The sequence below is a fragment of the Nematolebias whitei genome, chromosome 9, assembly GCF_014905685.2.
Source record: "Nematolebias whitei isolate Nwh7 chromosome 9, NemWhi1, whole genome shotgun sequence".
Lineage (NCBI taxonomy): Eukaryota > Metazoa > Chordata > Actinopteri > Cyprinodontiformes > Rivulidae > Nematolebias > Nematolebias whitei.
The window spans coordinates 2,007,763-2,024,608 of record NC_056506.1 but is presented as its reverse complement, the minus strand read 5'-3'; the positions used below and the strand labels follow the sequence as shown (position 1 = coordinate 2,024,608).

The 16,846-nt window shown below is 45.2% G+C and overlaps 1 protein-coding gene across 1 annotated transcript in view; it reads right to left on the bottom strand.

Annotated features, from left to right (window-relative positions):
• The window catches only part of LOC119414849 (MAGUK p55 subfamily member 7-like), a 287,985-nt gene that overhangs the window by 261,742 nt on the left and 9,397 nt on the right, over positions 1-16,846 (bottom strand). The window contains exon 3 of the mRNA XM_037681971.1: positions 1,504-1,584. Within this exon, the coding sequence (XP_037537899.1) occupies positions 1,504-1,584 (81 nt within the window). The remainder of the gene's footprint in view (positions 1-1,503; positions 1,585-16,846) is intronic.

Below are 16,846 nucleotides of genomic sequence, written 5' to 3'. Positions count from 1 at the left end.
CTCTGCTCTTTGAATTGAGAAAGCTCCTCGGATGAGGAGCGAAACGTCTTCTGTTACAAATAAAGTCCAGTTGTTTTTGTATTGAACGCTTTTTGAATTCATCATGTCCTGGATGACTGAGAATCTTCACCAGCATATTCTAGACACACTGGTATTGTTGTTTAACTTCTGACTCCAGTGCACCCCCTACATTATTCCAACAGTTATATCTCAGTGATACATGGTCCAATCTGAACCTGAGTTTTTGTGCTTCATCAGTGAGCACTTGTAGACACATAAGTATTGTTGATTCATGACATCACTTAAGCCCCACCTACTCAGAGAAAAAAAACTGTTGATTATTGGATGACACTTCCAGCTTCACAATGTGTAATATATTAGACTGAAACTTTGTTTGCTAACTTTTGATAACCACACATGACATGTTGAAAATCAGAAAGGAAGTGCTTGTCAAACATTCGCCACAAAACAGGAAGTCACAATAACTCCTGTCTGGAAGGTCAGATTTCACCTATACTTGTAAGACCTGCAGCTGGACAAGTAACGACATGGACGGAAGGCGATGTTGAAGATTCGTGAAATGCGCCCCGTGGTGAACGCATGTGGGATTGGCACGAGAGAGTTCATGATGACGACTGGGTGGACTAGCTGGAGCTCCCACGGTCGCCGTAAGGCCAGAGTGGTGCTTTGATGCGAGGGCCTCCAATGCTGCTTGCAGCTTTAATTTTTATTTCATGTTTTTTTGTTCATATCTTAGATCTTATTACTGTTTTTCTTTTACAGTTTATTGTGGGATGTAACTGGGACCCTGTGTACATAATCTTGTTCCACCACATGTACCACATGTTGTGTCTATGACAAATAAATCTTTCTGACTCTGAAATACTCAAAATGAAAAAACTCTAGAGGCTCGCAGCAAAATGCATCATGACAGCGTGAAAGCATAATGCACAGACAAGGGACAAAGAAACTGACAAAGTGTTTAAAGAGACATTAACCAAGGAAAAAATGACAAACACCTGGGGGGATCACTGACTGGGGACAGGTGAAGGTGAAAGAAGGTGGCAGACAGACTGGAAAAATACTGAGAAGGCTGACAGAGAGAGAAATGAGTTATGACACTGGAGAATACTGACACAAGCAGCACAAAAACACAGAAACTAAACACGTACAGCACAAACCGTGACAACAATTAGCTAAAATTAGATTGATGGTTATTCCCAACAGATCATCCAAGATCTTTGTTTAAAAGTTTGGCAGAAAATGCATTCTTTCAAGAAATGCTAGTTTCAGTTTGTTCTTGTTCTACTTTTTATGTTACAAATCTAACAGGGTGTTGACCTTCATTTGTTTCATACATACATTTTTTTATGGACTGTTTTCCCTTGACAGATATCACACATGACTGGACGTGTTCGAGGAAGTCATAATCCAATGCACTGGCATACTGTGTTTGTGAATCCACAGTAGACCCGCACATGTGAGGTAAGAGGTACATTTTACCTTAAAATTGGGTTTGGAAATGAGGGCAGACAGTTCTCTAGCTTCATCACTCGTGCCTTGGAATAACAGCTCCTCAGCCAACTGAAAGAAAAACACAATCGAGATATTTGGTTTTTAAGGTGTATGAAGTTTCTTTGGAGCTAAGCAAAAGAACAACAAAGACTTGTCAGACAAAAAGAGATAGAGGAACGCTAGCTAATTCTGCCATGATTTTGATGACTCAGATGTTAGCTATATTTATACATTCCCCATTTTGGTTTAACTTTTGGGGAAAAGGTCCAGATTGTTCAAAGCCACACTAAAAAGAAAACAGAACAGTCTCAAGTGTCAATGGCGAGAGACTGTTCGCAGCTGCCCACCTTGTCAAGTATATTACCGTAACGACTTCTGCTTTGAGATGTCTAGGCAAACTCCAGAGACACATGCATGAAGGTCTTTAGTTTTCACTGTGACCAAACCGAAGCCTCTCTGAGGGGAACCAGAACCTCAGCCTTTTTGGTCAACTGTGAAGATTTAAGCCAGGCAGAAAGTGGCTGTCGGACCAAATCAAAAGCAACTGTACTGAAGGGAAGGAGATGAATGCAGGGAAGAGAAATACGTGGAAACATGGCAGAAATGACCACATAGGAGGTTGTAAGAGAAAATGAAGTAAACATTTTAATAAATGAGTAAACCCACTAAAGGGGTTTAAAAACCTGAAGATAAAATAATGAAAAGTAAGTAAATCAGAGAATCAGAGATTCTTTATTGTCGTATGTACACAGGGTCCCAGTTACATCCAACAATAAAATGTAAAAGAAAAACAATGATAACATCTAAGAAATGAACTAAGAAAAACATAAACTAAATATACACTAAGCACTAATAGCATAAAAAACATTATGTTGAACAGCAGCACGAACATGAGCATGAGTATGTGTGAGCAGATGAGCATGCATGAACACAGCAACATGGAACAGATCAGCAGCAACATGAAATGGATCAGCAGCAACATGAAACAGATCAGCAGCAACATGATGTGATTATTCTGGTTAGAGATTCATGAGTCTAACAGCCTCGGGGTAGAAGCTGTTCCTCAGTCTAGTGGTTCTACACTTAATGCTCCTTAACCTCCTTCCTGAGGGGAGAGGGGCAAAAAGTGTGTGTGCTGGGTGAGTGGAGTCCTTCATGATGCAGGTGGCCCTCTTCCTGCATCTGGAGGTGTAGATGTCTGTGATGGTGGGGAAACTGACTCCAACATCTTCTGTGCAGCCTTCACCACTCTCTGCAAAGCTTTTCTTTCTGCAGCTGTGCAGCCTCCATGCCACACGTTGATGCTGGAGCACAGGATGCTCTCCACTGCACACCTGTAGAAGGAGGTGAGGACTGAGCTTCCCAGACCAGCTCGTCTCAACCACCTGAGGAAGTAGAGCCCAATAGAGAGGCAATAAAGGAAGAGGGAGTACAAGATGTCAAAAAGAAAAAGGAAGGTCGGTATATTCAATATTATGTACATCTGAAAGGAGTGGAGACTGTTTCTGTCATTTTTAGTAGAGAGACTGTCACTTCAGGGCAGCTGTGGCTGAGTGGTTACAGCAGTCATCCTCCAATGCAAGAGTTGGGGGTTCAACTCCACCAGCAGTCACTTGCCAAAGTGTCCCTGGGCAAGACACTGAACCCCTTGTTGCCTCTGATGTGTGTCCTATCAGTGTATGAATGTGATAAAGCACTGATTAGACTCTTTAGAATGATTTGTTCAATTAGCTTTGTAGAGATCTAGTATAGAGCTGTATGAATGGGTAAACGAGGCACAGATTGTAGTAAAGAGCTTTGAGTATATTGAAATCAGATAGAAAGGAGCTATACAAGTACAGTCCATTTACTTCATCTTCTCAGACATAAATTATCCATCCTGAATCACAGGCCAAAAAATAATTTTATCTGCCCAACAATCATCCAAATATGTTGTCCTGTGTTACGTCCCGGCTCGTTTTGGACACAACATAAATGACATGACAAAAGTTTGTGTACAAAAATAATAATGTGACAATTATTTTTCCTGAGTTTACAAAATACTAAACAAAAATCACAGCAATAGCTGGCATTCTTCATACAATTTAAATCAAACAAGAACACTTCTGGTTCTGAACAATGACTCAGCTATTTAAAACAAAATTGAAAATTCCAAGCCAAACAAAATACAGCAACCCAACTAACAATGGTCAAACAAGTGGCTCCACAATGAGAATGAAATCTCCAACCAGACAAATGTGTCTTTGCTACACAGGCCACAGTCTTTCAGAACCAATAAGACAAAGCAAGACACAGTCTGAAACAATTTGTCTGCACCACCAAAAGTTGGCATACTGCACACTAAGCACAGCAGCACTGATTGAAGGGCAGGGCTGACTTTTATGATCTTCTTCCTCCTTCTGGCCTCTTCACTGGCAGTCGCTGGTGGATGGGTGATGCTGTCCAAACCTCCTTTGGCCAATCATCTTTGGACAGGTGAGTCTTGAAGGCTTGGTTGAAGGTCCACCATTAGAGGGAGGCAGCGAGCCAGCAGAAACCAGGCATTACAGAAAAGAAAACTGCAAAACTACAAAAGAAGAAAGGCAGTACAGGCCTGAGGCCGTAACATCCTGACTGACCCTGTTCCTGACACACAGACACAAAATTGCATTTTTATCCCCCATTGAGAAGTAAAGAGTGAATTGGGGACTGCCATGCAAATGCATGGCAGGCACCTATTATTCTACACCTCGGAAGTGTGTCTACATTTCTATCTCTGTTAATGCGGCCCGAACCACAAAGTCTACCCCCACAAAATTATATCAAAACGACTGGCTCGGCCCCGTGATGTGTGCTATTACTTTTATTGGCATTTCAAATTACCATGGCAAAGTAATTTGCAAACAAAGATGCAATATTTCACCAACTCCAGGAACTAGTTGGTGACTGTCCACTTATTTTTCTACACCTGAAAAGCGGATTTTTTTCAACTTTGATGCTGGAGCACAGGATGCTCTCCACTGCACACACCTGTAGAAGGAGGTGAGGACTGAGCTTCCCAGACCAGCTTGTCGCAGCCGCCTGAGGAAGTAGAGCCCAATAGAGAGGCAATAAAGGAAGAGGGAGGACAAGATGTCAAAAAGAAAAAGGAAGGTTGGTGTATTCAATATTATGTACATCTGAAAGGAATGGAGACTGTTTCTGTCATTTTTAGTAGAGAGACTGTCACTTCAGGGCAGCTGTGGCTGAGTGGTTAGAGCAGTCATCCTCCAATGCAAGAGTTGGGGGTTCGACTCCACCAGCAGTCACTTGCCAAAGTGTCCCTGGGCAAGACACTAAACCCCTCATTGCCTCCGATGTGTGTGCCATCAGTGGATGAATGTGATCTAAAGCACTGGTTAGTCTCTTTAGAATGATTTGTTCAATTAGCTTTGTAGAGATCTAGTAGAGTGCTGTATGAATGGGTAAACAAGAACACAGATTGTAGTGTAAAGCACTTTGAGTGTCTTGATAAGATAGAAAGGTGTTATGTAAGTACAGTCCATTTACCATTTACCTGTCTGAGGCTCTGACTCGTTCTGACTTCCTGAACAGAAAAAAAATCAGTTCTGTAGAACTTCCAGCTGCCAGGCCCTCAGCCCCTCCCTGCCCTATCTGGCCACTATCCGAACCCAACTGCAGTCAGGAGCAGGAGGAATCTGAGAGCCAGCAGCTCACAAGTACTCTGGTAAGAAAGATGTCACTGTAATTATATCAATCAGCCCTCAAGGATAATACCATACCATCCATCCATTATCTTTACCCGCTTATTCCATTTTGGGTCATGGGGGTCGCTGGTGCCCATGTCCAGTAATCACTGTGCGAGGGGCGGGGTACACCCTGGACGGGTCGCAAGTCCATCACAGGGCCACATAGAGACAAACGAGACAAACAACCATTCACTCTCTCACTCACACCTAGGGACAATTTAGAGTTACCAATTAGCCTAACATTAATGTTTTTGGTCTGTGGGAGGAAACCGGAGTACCCGGAGAAAACCCACGCATGTACGGAGAGAACATGCAAACTCCACCCAGAGAGGCCCCTGGACCAGGGTTTGAACCAAGGACCTGCTCGCTGAGAGGCAGCAGCTCTACCAGTTGCGCCACCGTGCTGCCATAATACCATACCATATAATTTTATTTATAGAGCACTTAAAACAGCTACAAGGCCAACCAAAGTGCTGTACAGACAGAACAACAGACAACACACAAAGCAATATACAAAATGAAGTAAATCAAAAATATAGACATAAAAATGATGCAGATAATATATATGACAACAAACCAGTGTGGAGCGTACAGGTTCACAACGCAGATCCTCTGGTTTTGAAAGCTACTGAATAGTAGTGGGTTTTTAAACGGGACTTGAAAACCGAGAGGGAGGGGGCCTGTCTGACAAGCAGAGGTAACTCGTTCCAAAGTTTTGGTCCTGCTACAGAGAAGGCCCTGTCACCTCTGCGCTTAAGATGAGTTCCTGGAACTGTGAGGAGCAACTGGTCTGCTGACCTCAGGGAACGTGGTGGGACATACGGTTGTAGCAGATCAGAGAGATGGGGGGGGGGGGGGGCGAAACTGTTCAGCGACTTTTAGACATACAGGAGTATTTTGAACTGGATTCGAAGGTGAACCGGTAACCAGTGCAGTGAGGCCAAAACTGGTGTAATGTGCTCTCTTTTGCCTGTACTGGTTAAAAATCAGGCTGCTGCATTCTGGACCAGTTGTAGTTGTGCAATGGAGGTCTGACTGATACCAAACAGGAGTGAATTGCAGTAATCAAGCCTAGATGTAATGAATGCATGTACAGTATTACTGTCTCCAGGTTATTTCTGGAAAATATGGGCTTCAGTTTAGACAGGCGCCTCAGTTGGAAGAAACATGATTTAACAATCATGTTTACGATTGTTAAGTTTCAGGGAAGGGTCCATTATCACGCCCAGGTTAGTGACTCTTTGTTTTTCTGACAGGGTTAGAGCGGAGAGGTTGATGCAGTGGTTTGTGATCGTGTCGATGGGAGGGAACATGACTTCAGACTTCTTTTCATTGAAACTTAAGAAGCTTAAAGCCATCCAGTCCCTGATGTCAGCCAGGCAGCCGAGCAGAGGTTGAATAGAGCCTGTACCATTGTGTCTTAGGGGTAAGTAAATTTGACAGTCGTCGGCCTAGAAGTGAAAGGGTATGTTGTGTTTCTGGAAAATAGCACCAAGTGATAATAGAATTATCTCTTGCTGTCTCTTTACTGACCAATCATATGAAGAATAAGTATTAAGGACAATGGACTATTTTAATGTCATTCATAAATAACAGTAAAAGACCAATGAAAATTATGGAGCATGGTGAGTGCAAATGATACACATTCCATTGACAGCCTCTTCAGAATCCAAGATGGTCACTGCCATGTATCTACATAAACCAGCTACCCCTATTATTTGAGGAAACTATTCTGCCTAGTTTTATATTGTTTAAAAGTATAGTTTTCTCAAACAATTGGGGTGGCTGAATATTAATCTAGGGTGGCCAAGACCACCTCTGGTTCGCCATTGTGCCTGGTAGTGGATAAATATCTACCTCCACTCACCAGTATCATGATTGTATTTAGCGGTGACTCCCAAAGTAAGCAGACTGAGAAGGAATGACAGTGTCAAAATGCAAAAGGTAAGTGAACTTTATTTACAGGTGCAGTGCCAGGTATTTACAGGGCTGGAAGAGAGAAGAGGGCAAGGCGAGTATCTTTAATTAAATTCAATTCAATTCAGTTTATTTATATAGTGCCAAATCACAACAAAGTTGTCTCAGGGCACTTTACAGAAACATGCACATACATAAAAGCCATTTAGTAAAGTTCTCTATCTAAGGAATCTAGCAGGTTATTTTGAATCTTGGCTTCGTTGCAGTCTCCCTTTAAAATCCTCAGACAATCCTTGGTAATGATATATTAGAATGAAGAATAATCTCTTTTTATTTTTGTGTTTGTAGGTCCATCCTGAGGAGGAGTGGAGAGGTCCTTGGGTTTTTGGGAGATATGGTGTGGAGGTGAGTATTGATGGAGAGAGGAGCAGGTTGACCCAAGCTGGTTTGTTTGATGGTTGTGGTTTGATGAGACACCATTGATCCATAGGAGAGTCACTGTGGAGAGATGAGGCCCTAGGGAGGACTTGAAGGAGCAGGATGTGGAAAGCCCTGGGAAGGTCACAGATGGTGAGGACCAGCTGTAATGAAAAAGGTTAGTTGGCTGAACATGAGTTACCATAAGGTAGTTGATGTCCTAGCGCTGAACAGATGTCTGGCAAGAATTAATATACAGCCCCAGATCAGATCTCCTCAGGCAGCAGCAGGTGTAATGAATGGAGGTGATTAGCTGTGGAAAGAGAGTGAATGACAGAAAAACCCAGGAATCCCAAAGGGCCCACCCCCTCAAGAATCATCTCTTGGTGATTTGAGTATTTTTTTCAGGGTGAGCACTAAAAAAGGAAGAGATGATTCCGAGGTCAAGGATCTGGGATCTATGGACCCAGGAACGTTTCTCGGGACCGTAACCCTCCCAGTCCACTAAGTACTGCACCCCACGGCCTTGGCGTCTCACGTCCAGAAGACATCAAACTGTAAATGCAAGTGTATTGTCGATCAGATGGGGGGTGGAGAGAGGTTGGTTGGAGGGTGTAGAGGACTAGTGGTCATCGGCTTAATGTGGGATACGCGGAAAAAATGGGTGTATCCTCATGGATGGTGGGAGTTGGAGACGTACCATCAACCGGTTGACAACAGGAAAAGGCCCAATGAACCTGGGTAACAGTTTCCTGGGAGTGTCCTTCAGGGTGGTGTCCTTTGTAGTGAGCCAAACCTTTTGGCCAACTCTATATTCTGGGGCCTTGGATCGGTGTTTGGCAGCAAAATGTTTGTTCTGCTCGATGGACCTGGATAGGGCCTCTTTGGTCTGGTGCCACACTCTGCGACAGTGCCTGATGTGTTGGTGGATGGAGGGATCACCCACATCAGACTCCTGTGAGGGGAACAGGGGAAAAGCGTACCCAACGGAGGCCTCAAAGGGGGATCTTCTAGTGGCTGCTGAGACAGGAGTTATGAGCATACTTGATCCATGTGTCAACAGATGTGATTTTTAGCTTACATGAAATCAGTGGTAAAGCCCGAGACAAGGTTTACAGCTTCTCCCCTCTGTGCAAAGCAGAAGCGCACAGTAAACAAGGCTGTAAAGCTTCTAGTATACTGTACGTACGTGTGTACTGTACGCAGAGGGTTCAGACTTCATACTCCAGCGTACACCCCGAGCAGCTTCACAGACAAGGGCCGTTTACCTTCGGGACAAACTTGAGGTCGCCGATTGGTCATTTGCTGACACGCCTACTGGATTGATTGACAGGTCAGGAAAAAAAACGAGCGCTGGCAGCCTCAGCCACAGCGGTGTTCTGTGTTTATATGTTGTTAATAAAAAATCTAAAAAAAAAAAAAACAGGGAGCACTAGCTCTGTAGCCCACACATCAGACCAGCCCACCAGGAAGTCTCCAGACCCTCCCGCAGCTACGCTGGACCTGAGTTTAATTTGCTCGTGACAAATTCCTTCATTTCTCACCATTTCAGTCATGGCATCAACGGAGGAGGAAGAGATCACTGCCTCTTGGCAAAGAAACAAAAGTAAAGGCCAGATCAGGGATGAAGAAGGGGAATTTAATACATTGGTGTCGCATACAAAACAGTCCGTCACCGGGCAGTTTATTGTGCGACATCGCATACGCGTATGCGGTCATAAAAATTGATCTTTGCACGGACATGCCCTAGGGGGTACGCTCATATCTCAGCGTATGTATGTGCGTACCTCTGCGTATGGGTGTATGTGGCACTATACTGGGGGCTTAAGTCTCTGGATGTGTGTGATTTATGAAACAGGAAATGCAGCTGCAAGCTTGGTGTGTGAGTGTAGTGGTAGGCCCAAATCAGAACCAGATGTTCTCTGTTGCAGGCTTCTCTCAGTGAAGAGAACAAAGCACTGAAGTTGCAGGCGTATGAAAAAGTGGTTAAATGTTTTAAAATCATATCTCAGTCATTGTTAAATGATTACTCTTATATTTGAAAAGTGATTAAATGTGATTCTATGTGATTAAAAAACTTATGATAAAGTCAGAGCAATGTAGTTCAGGAAGAATCAGTAATTTAGAATGTTTTACTGTTATGAACAGAATGACCCATTTTGTAAAACTGAATGAACCTAATAACCCATGAGCTCTGAACAGTTGAAGTACAACAATCTAGCAAGAGAGCTACACCTTCTCGCACCAAAAATCAGCCAATAAGTGAGCAATGGGCATGTCCTGACCAGCCTTAGAGAGTTACGTGATACTCAGTTTAAGGCATGCTGGACTTGTCCCCTCTCAGTAAAGTAAAAAAGAGGGCAAATCTGGTATATCTGAGCCAAAGATTCTGGGAGCTGGTTGAGATAGGACAGTTTATAGAGCTGCTTTTAACTGCTGAGGAGATTTGAACAATCCGAGAAAAAGACTTCTTTTAGCAAAGATAGGAGTTTCTTTGTGATATTCAGCCCGGATTAAAAACCAAATCAAGTCTCCTAAGATTAGAATAGTTAATGAGCACGGGAATACTTTCTTCAGGAACCTGCAGGAAAGGTTTTCACTTGCCGTTTTAATCAAGAATTCTCCTTTGGGAAGGAGAATCTGGAAATGCCAGTAAGGAATGCTCCCTAATTTACCGTCCTTTTACAAATATATACAAAATAAAATAACAGCTATAGCTCAACTAACCAACAGGGAAATTAGATAAATTTTATCAACATTTTGGGTCCTCTGTTCATGAATGCCAAATAGTGGATAAGGTTTTACAAAGTTTTAACTGCATCAGTCTGGATGGAATCCTTTTGATCTGATTTGTGGAGTTAATCCCTTGGGGTTCTAACACATTGGAACTCCAGGGTGTCGGCTGACATCCGCTGGAGGGAATATCTCCCTTCAATTGCTCATCTGAGCTTTATGGATTCGTAAATCCCTGCCTCAGTCCATTGAAGTAAAGAATTTTAACACAGATTGGATTTCCAACCCCTTGGACACCAAAAAACAATTAATAAAAACCCCTGTCAAGTGATGTATGGGCTTTTAATTACTAATTCTGCTATATAACCGATGTATTCACTGTTTTGGGTTGTGATATAACGCTGTTCCCCTGCAAATCATTGATTAAAAGCAAAGCATGAGAAATAAAAATCTGGACTATCATTTCACCACTTAATGTTCATGGAGTCTAGGAGCTTGGTTCAATTCTAACAATTTAAGGAGGTTTTAAATGGTTAATCAGCTGTAGATATCAAGACAACATCCAGGAATCCTACCCCTGGATTCTAAAGAGAGCCAGATCGGCTGTGTTTGAGTGGTTAGAGCAGTCGTCCTCCAATGTGAGAGGTGGGGGTTCAAATCCACCAGCAGTCACATGCTGAAGTGTCCCTGGGCAAGACATTGAACCCCTCATAGCCTCTGATGTGTGTCCCATCAGTGTATGAATGTGATCTAAAGTACTAATTAGTCTCTTTAGAATGATTTGTTCAATTAGCTTTGTAGAGATCCAGTAGAGTACTGTATGAATGGGTAAATGAGACACAGATTGTATTGTAAAGCGCTTTGAGTATCTTGAAATAAGATAGAAATGCGCTATACAAGTACAGTCCATTTACCATTTAATTCTACAACGAAGGTGAGTGACCGTTAATGTGAATTTAATGTGAGTTTCCCTGTGGATGCTGATCCAACCCCAGCTACTAGGTTGGACAAACTACGGGGTGAGATAAGGGTGTGGCTCACAGATGAAGGTTGTCAACAAGTCTGGGTGAATCACTTTCACACACAACCTAAGCTGAACTAGTCTAAAATTGCTCTGGGTAATACTCAATCCATAGACCTAATTTAATACACCCCTTAGAGGAGAGGCTGCAGTGGGGTTTAGCCATAACCAAAAGTGGTAACTCCACTGGGTACAAAGACACATGGCAGGTGTTGACTCGAGGTAGAGGAGTTCTTTTTTTATGACACACCTCAAGGTGGTCTCCAGTTCCTGATTGCAACATTCTTTCTGAACATTGGATTGAGGGTGGTATCCAGATGTGAGGCTGGTGGATGCTCCCAAGTCTCGGCAAAACCCCTTCCACACCTGGGAGATGAACTGTGGACCCCTGTCCAAAACAATGTCCTGGGGAATGCTATACAGGCTGAAGACATGTTTAGTCATGATCTGAGCCATTTCTAGAGCAGAGAGCAATTTAGCCAGTGAGACAAAGTGAGCAGACTTTGAAAAGTGATCTACAATAGTGCAGATGACAGAGTTACCATCTGAAATCGGAATACCGGTGACAGAATCCAAGGCAATGTGAGACCAGGGTCGGCTGGGTGTGTGAAAAGGAAGTAGTAAACCAGTAGGGGCCTGGTTGCTGTTTGCTCCTGGCCCATGATGGACAGGCTGAAACAGTCTTTAACATATTTATTGAGGTTAGGCCACCAGAAGCTTGCCTTAATAAGATGGAACATGTGTCTGATGCCAGGGTGGCAGGTAAATTTGGCTGTATGAATCCAGTCCAATACTTCACCCACCATGGCTAAAGGAACAAACTACCTCCCAGGAGGCCGGTGCCAGGGTCTGGTTTGGCTCTTTGTGCCTCTCTGATGTTCTTTTCATTGGGCCATGCCATAACACCCACCTTGCACAAGGAGGGAAGGATTCCTTCAGGAGAGTCAGGACCTTCGACCATTGAGAACTGTTGAGTGAGGGCATTGAGTTTGATGTTGCGGGAACCTGGATTGTAGGTAATGGAGATATTAAACCTAGCGAAGGACCATCTGGCTTGTCTAGCATTCAGTCTTTTGACCCCCTGGAGTTAGGCTAGGTTCTTGTGGTCAGTCCAGATTATGAAGGGGAGTTTTGCTCCCTCTTATCAATGTCTCCACTCCTCCAATGCTAATTTAATAGCTAGCAGTTACTGGTCACCAATGTCATAGTTGCTTTCTGTAGTAGACAGTTGATGTGAGAAAAAGACGCATGGGTGAAGCTTACCGTCATTGGCTGCTCTTTGGGACTAAACAGCCCTCACACCTGAGTCCAAAGCGTCAACCTTCACAATAAACTGCCTCTTGATGTCAGGATGAGATAAGATGGGAGCAGTGGCAAAGAGATGTTTAGCTGAAAGAAAGATGTTTCTGCTTCAGGGGTCCAACTGAATTTTCTGAGTGTGGATGTTAGCTGTGTGAGAGGAGTGGCCACTTTGCTATAGTTTTTGATGAAACAATGATAAAAATTAGCTAATCCTGGGAAGCGTTATAGTTGTTTCCAATTAGTGGAACCTGGCCAGTCTACAACAGCTTTGGTCTTTTCAGGGTCAGATCGAACCTGTCCTCTCTCGAAGATGAAACCCAGAAATGTGACAATGGAAACATCAAACTTGCATTTTTCTGTTTGTACAAAGAGTTGGTTTTCTAACGGCAGCACAGTGGCGCAACTGGTAGAGCTGCTGCCTCTCAGCGAGTAAGTCCTTGGTTCAAACCCCGGTCCAGGTGCCTTTCTGGGTGGAATTTGCATGTTCTCTCCGTGCATATGTGGGTTTTCTCTGGGTACTCCAGTTTTCTCCCACAGACCAAAAACATGCATGTTAGGCTGATTGGCAACTCTAAATTGTCCCTATGTGTGAGTGAGAGAGTGAATGGTTGTTTGTCTCGTTTGTCTCTATGTGGTCCTGTGATGGACTTGAGACCTGTCCAGGGTGTACCCCACCCCACAGTGATTGCTGGACATGGGCACCGGCGACCCCCATAACCCAAAATGGGAGAAGCAGGTAAAAGATAATGGATGGATGGATGGTTTTCTAACAGTCTTTGGAGAACAGCTTGTACATGTTGTTCCTTAGTCTTGGAGTAGAGGAGTATGTCGTCTAGGTAAACAAATACAAAGACATTAAGAAAGTCTCTGAGGACATTGTTCACAAGAGCTTGTTACTGAGGGGGCATTGGTAAAGCCAAAAGGCATAACGAGATGATCAAAGTGTCCCAACAGGGTCTTAAAAGCTGTCTTCCACTCATCACCCTCACAAATTCTTACAAGATGATAGGCATTATGAAGGTCTAATTTTTGTGAAGAAGTGGCTTCCTGGAGCTGTTTGTAGACAGAGTTGATCAGAGGGAGAGGGTACTTGTTTTTGATAGTAATTTGATTTAGCCATCTGTAATCGATACAAGGTCTTAAAGACATCTTTCTTGGCCACAAAGAAGAATCCTGCCCCTACTGGCAAAGTACAGGGATGAATTATGCCAGATTTGAGGAATTCGTCAGTATAGTTCTTCATGGTTGGATTCATGGTCTCAGGACCAGATAAGCTGTAAAGTCTACTTGTGGGTAGAGGAGATCCAGGAAGTATGTCAATGGAACAATCATAAGGCTTGTTTGGTGGTAAAGACAATGCTCTTTGTTTGCTGAAGACTGGCGCCATCGTGTGGTTAAGAGTGGGCACAGTTGAGAGGTCAATTTCTTTGTTTTTAGGTTTGGGAGTAGAACCTGGAGAGACAGCTGAGCGAAGGCAAGCTGAGGAACAGCTCTCCCCATCTCTCGACCCCATTTTTGACCTAGTTAATCTGGGGGTTATGTAACATTAACCATGAGTGACCCAGAATCATTTGGGAACAGGAGGAATCAAAAACTAAGAACTCACCATGTTCCTGGTGATTGTCTGACACAACAAACAATATTTTAATTTTTTTTAATGAGATGGAAGATATGGATTGTCCAGTCAGGGTGGATATGGTGATGGCTGGTGTCAGGCTGACAGTTGGAATTTGTAGTTCTTCCACCAGGCTTCAGCTGATGAGATTATGTTCAGCGCCGGAAGCAACCAGGGCTTGTATAGGGAAGTTGACAGAATTAATGCATATAATCACTGGCAGACTTAGATTTTTTCCAGGATTTAATGACATCATACCCACCAGTATCTCCTGAATTACTGGTGGGCTCTGTCTTTTACCTGTAAATGACAGGCAGTGATTACGTGACCCTTTTTTCCACAATACATACAGGCATTGGAATTGAGGTGGCACTATCGTTCCTCAGGGAAGAGCCGAGTCCTTCCAAATCTGGATTGGCTCAGGTTCGGAAGATGAATCAGCTGGAATGGGAGTAAAGCCCCCAGTATACTGCCATGCACATCCATACGCAGAGGTACGCACGTACGTATGCAGAGGTATGTGCGTACCCCACAGCGTACCCTCTGTGCAAAGCTCAAATTTTTACGACTGCATACGCATATGCGGTGTCACGCAATAAACTGCCTAGTGACAGACTGTTTTGTATGCGACACCAATGTATTAATTCCCCTTCTTCATCCTGATCTGGCCTTTTCTTTTCTTTTGTTTTTTTGCCAAGGGGCAGTGATCTCTTCCTCCTCTGTTGATGCCATGACTGAAATGGTGAGAAATGGAGGAATTTGTCACGAGCGAATTAAACTCAGGCCAGCATGGCTGCGGGAGGGTCTGGAGATTTCCTGGTGGGCTGGTCTGATGTGTGGGCTGTAGAGCCAGCGCTCTCTGTTTTTTTTTAAGATCTTTTTTATTAACAACATATAAACACAGAACACCGCTGCGGCGGAGGCTGCCAGTGCTCGCGTTTTTTCTTTTTTCCGACCTGTCAATCAATCCAGTAGGCATGTCAGCAAATGACCAATCGGCGACCTCAATTTGTCCCGAAGGTGACTCGGGTGGCTCTGCACTGCTGGCCCGGGGGTGTCTGGGCGTGTTAGGTGTGTGCCCTCCCTTGCATGGGGTGCTCTCACTGTGGATGTTGCTGTGGTGGACTGGTCGGTCCTTTTGTGGGGGTGGGGGTGCACTCTCGGTCATTGTGGTGCGCTCTCTGCGGCTGTTCAGGCACTCCTGGCTGATTGTCGCTGCTGGAGTTTGGTGGCTTCTTTGGTTGTGGGGCTGGGTGTTGAGATGGGGATCGGGTTGGGGGTCTGGACGATCTCGGGGGGGCTTGGGTCGCTAGCCCGGGCTCTGGTCAGTCCTCGGGGCTATGTGCTGGTCCGTGGCCTGAGTCCCTGGTGGTGCGGCTGGATGGATGCACTGGAGCCTCCCTCCCCTGGTGAATCTCAGAGAATGGGGGTTCCTATTGGGGTCAGTGGGGGAGCTGGCCCCCTGGGAGGGCATTGCCACCTCAGTTGTTCCTCCCCATCCCAACGTCTTCCTCCACCCACTCTATCACACCACCACTTGAGCAGGGCCTTGGGGTTCAGGTGCACTACTGAGCTGCAGGGAGGATCCTCCATCTCCGTGGTTCGTGGAGACCTGGGCCCCAATTTTATCAAACAACCTAGACACTCGCATATAACATTCTCACGACACATGCATATATAGGGTCTGGAGTGGGCACATGGTGGCATATAGGGGGTGGGATGTGTAATCATTCTCACCTCTGGGACCTGTGCCCACTCTCATATGTAGCATGTAGACATTTAGGGATCTGGGCAAGGGTTGGGGGTCGAACGGGCACTGCTTGCTCTCTGGGGAGGGGGTGGGTCTGTGCCAGTCGCCGCCTCATCCCCCCCATTTTAAACGCACTATATAACAACATGCATTAACATCTTATTTGAGTGGGGGGAGGGAGGAGTTGGGTCTTCCAGTTTTCCTTAAACCCTCATTCTCCGTCTGACATTTGGGGTCGGGGGCAGGGGGGGTAGGCTGCCTGGTTGGGGTCTGGGCTGTGGGTGGGTATTGGGCTTTTGGGGGCGATTGGGGGTGGGGGTGGGGCTGGTGCTCCGGTTCTCCCTGGATTGTTTGGATCCTTTGATCGGGGTTCCTGGTTCCGATGGCCAGCCCTTTGGCTGGGGTGGCTGCTGGGTTCTGGCGGGGGGTTGGCTGTGGTTGTGTGTGTGTGGTCGTTGGTAGTGCGTGGCGGCGGTCGGGGGCGTGGCTTCACTTGGATGGAGTGCTGGATGGTCGGCCTGATGTGATATTCACGGTGCGGGGTGCTGTGTGTGTGTGTGGGGGGGGGGGGGGGGGGGGGGGGGGCGGGCCGGGGGTTCTCCGGGCCTGTGGTGTGGGGCTTTAGGGATGCATTGGTGCGCTGGGCTGGCCTTCCTCAGCTGCTGCTCCCTGCTGCTCTGGCCCCCGGCCTGGGACCGGCTTGCGGTCACTGTTGGGCAGGTGGGGCACATGGCCAGCCCAACAGAGGCTCTGTTGGGCTGTGTCTGTGTGCCTGTTTTCTCAGGTTGGGTTTTGGGTGGCCCCCCTCTGTTGGACCAGTTTTGGCCCCCCATTTGGTGGGTCGTGCT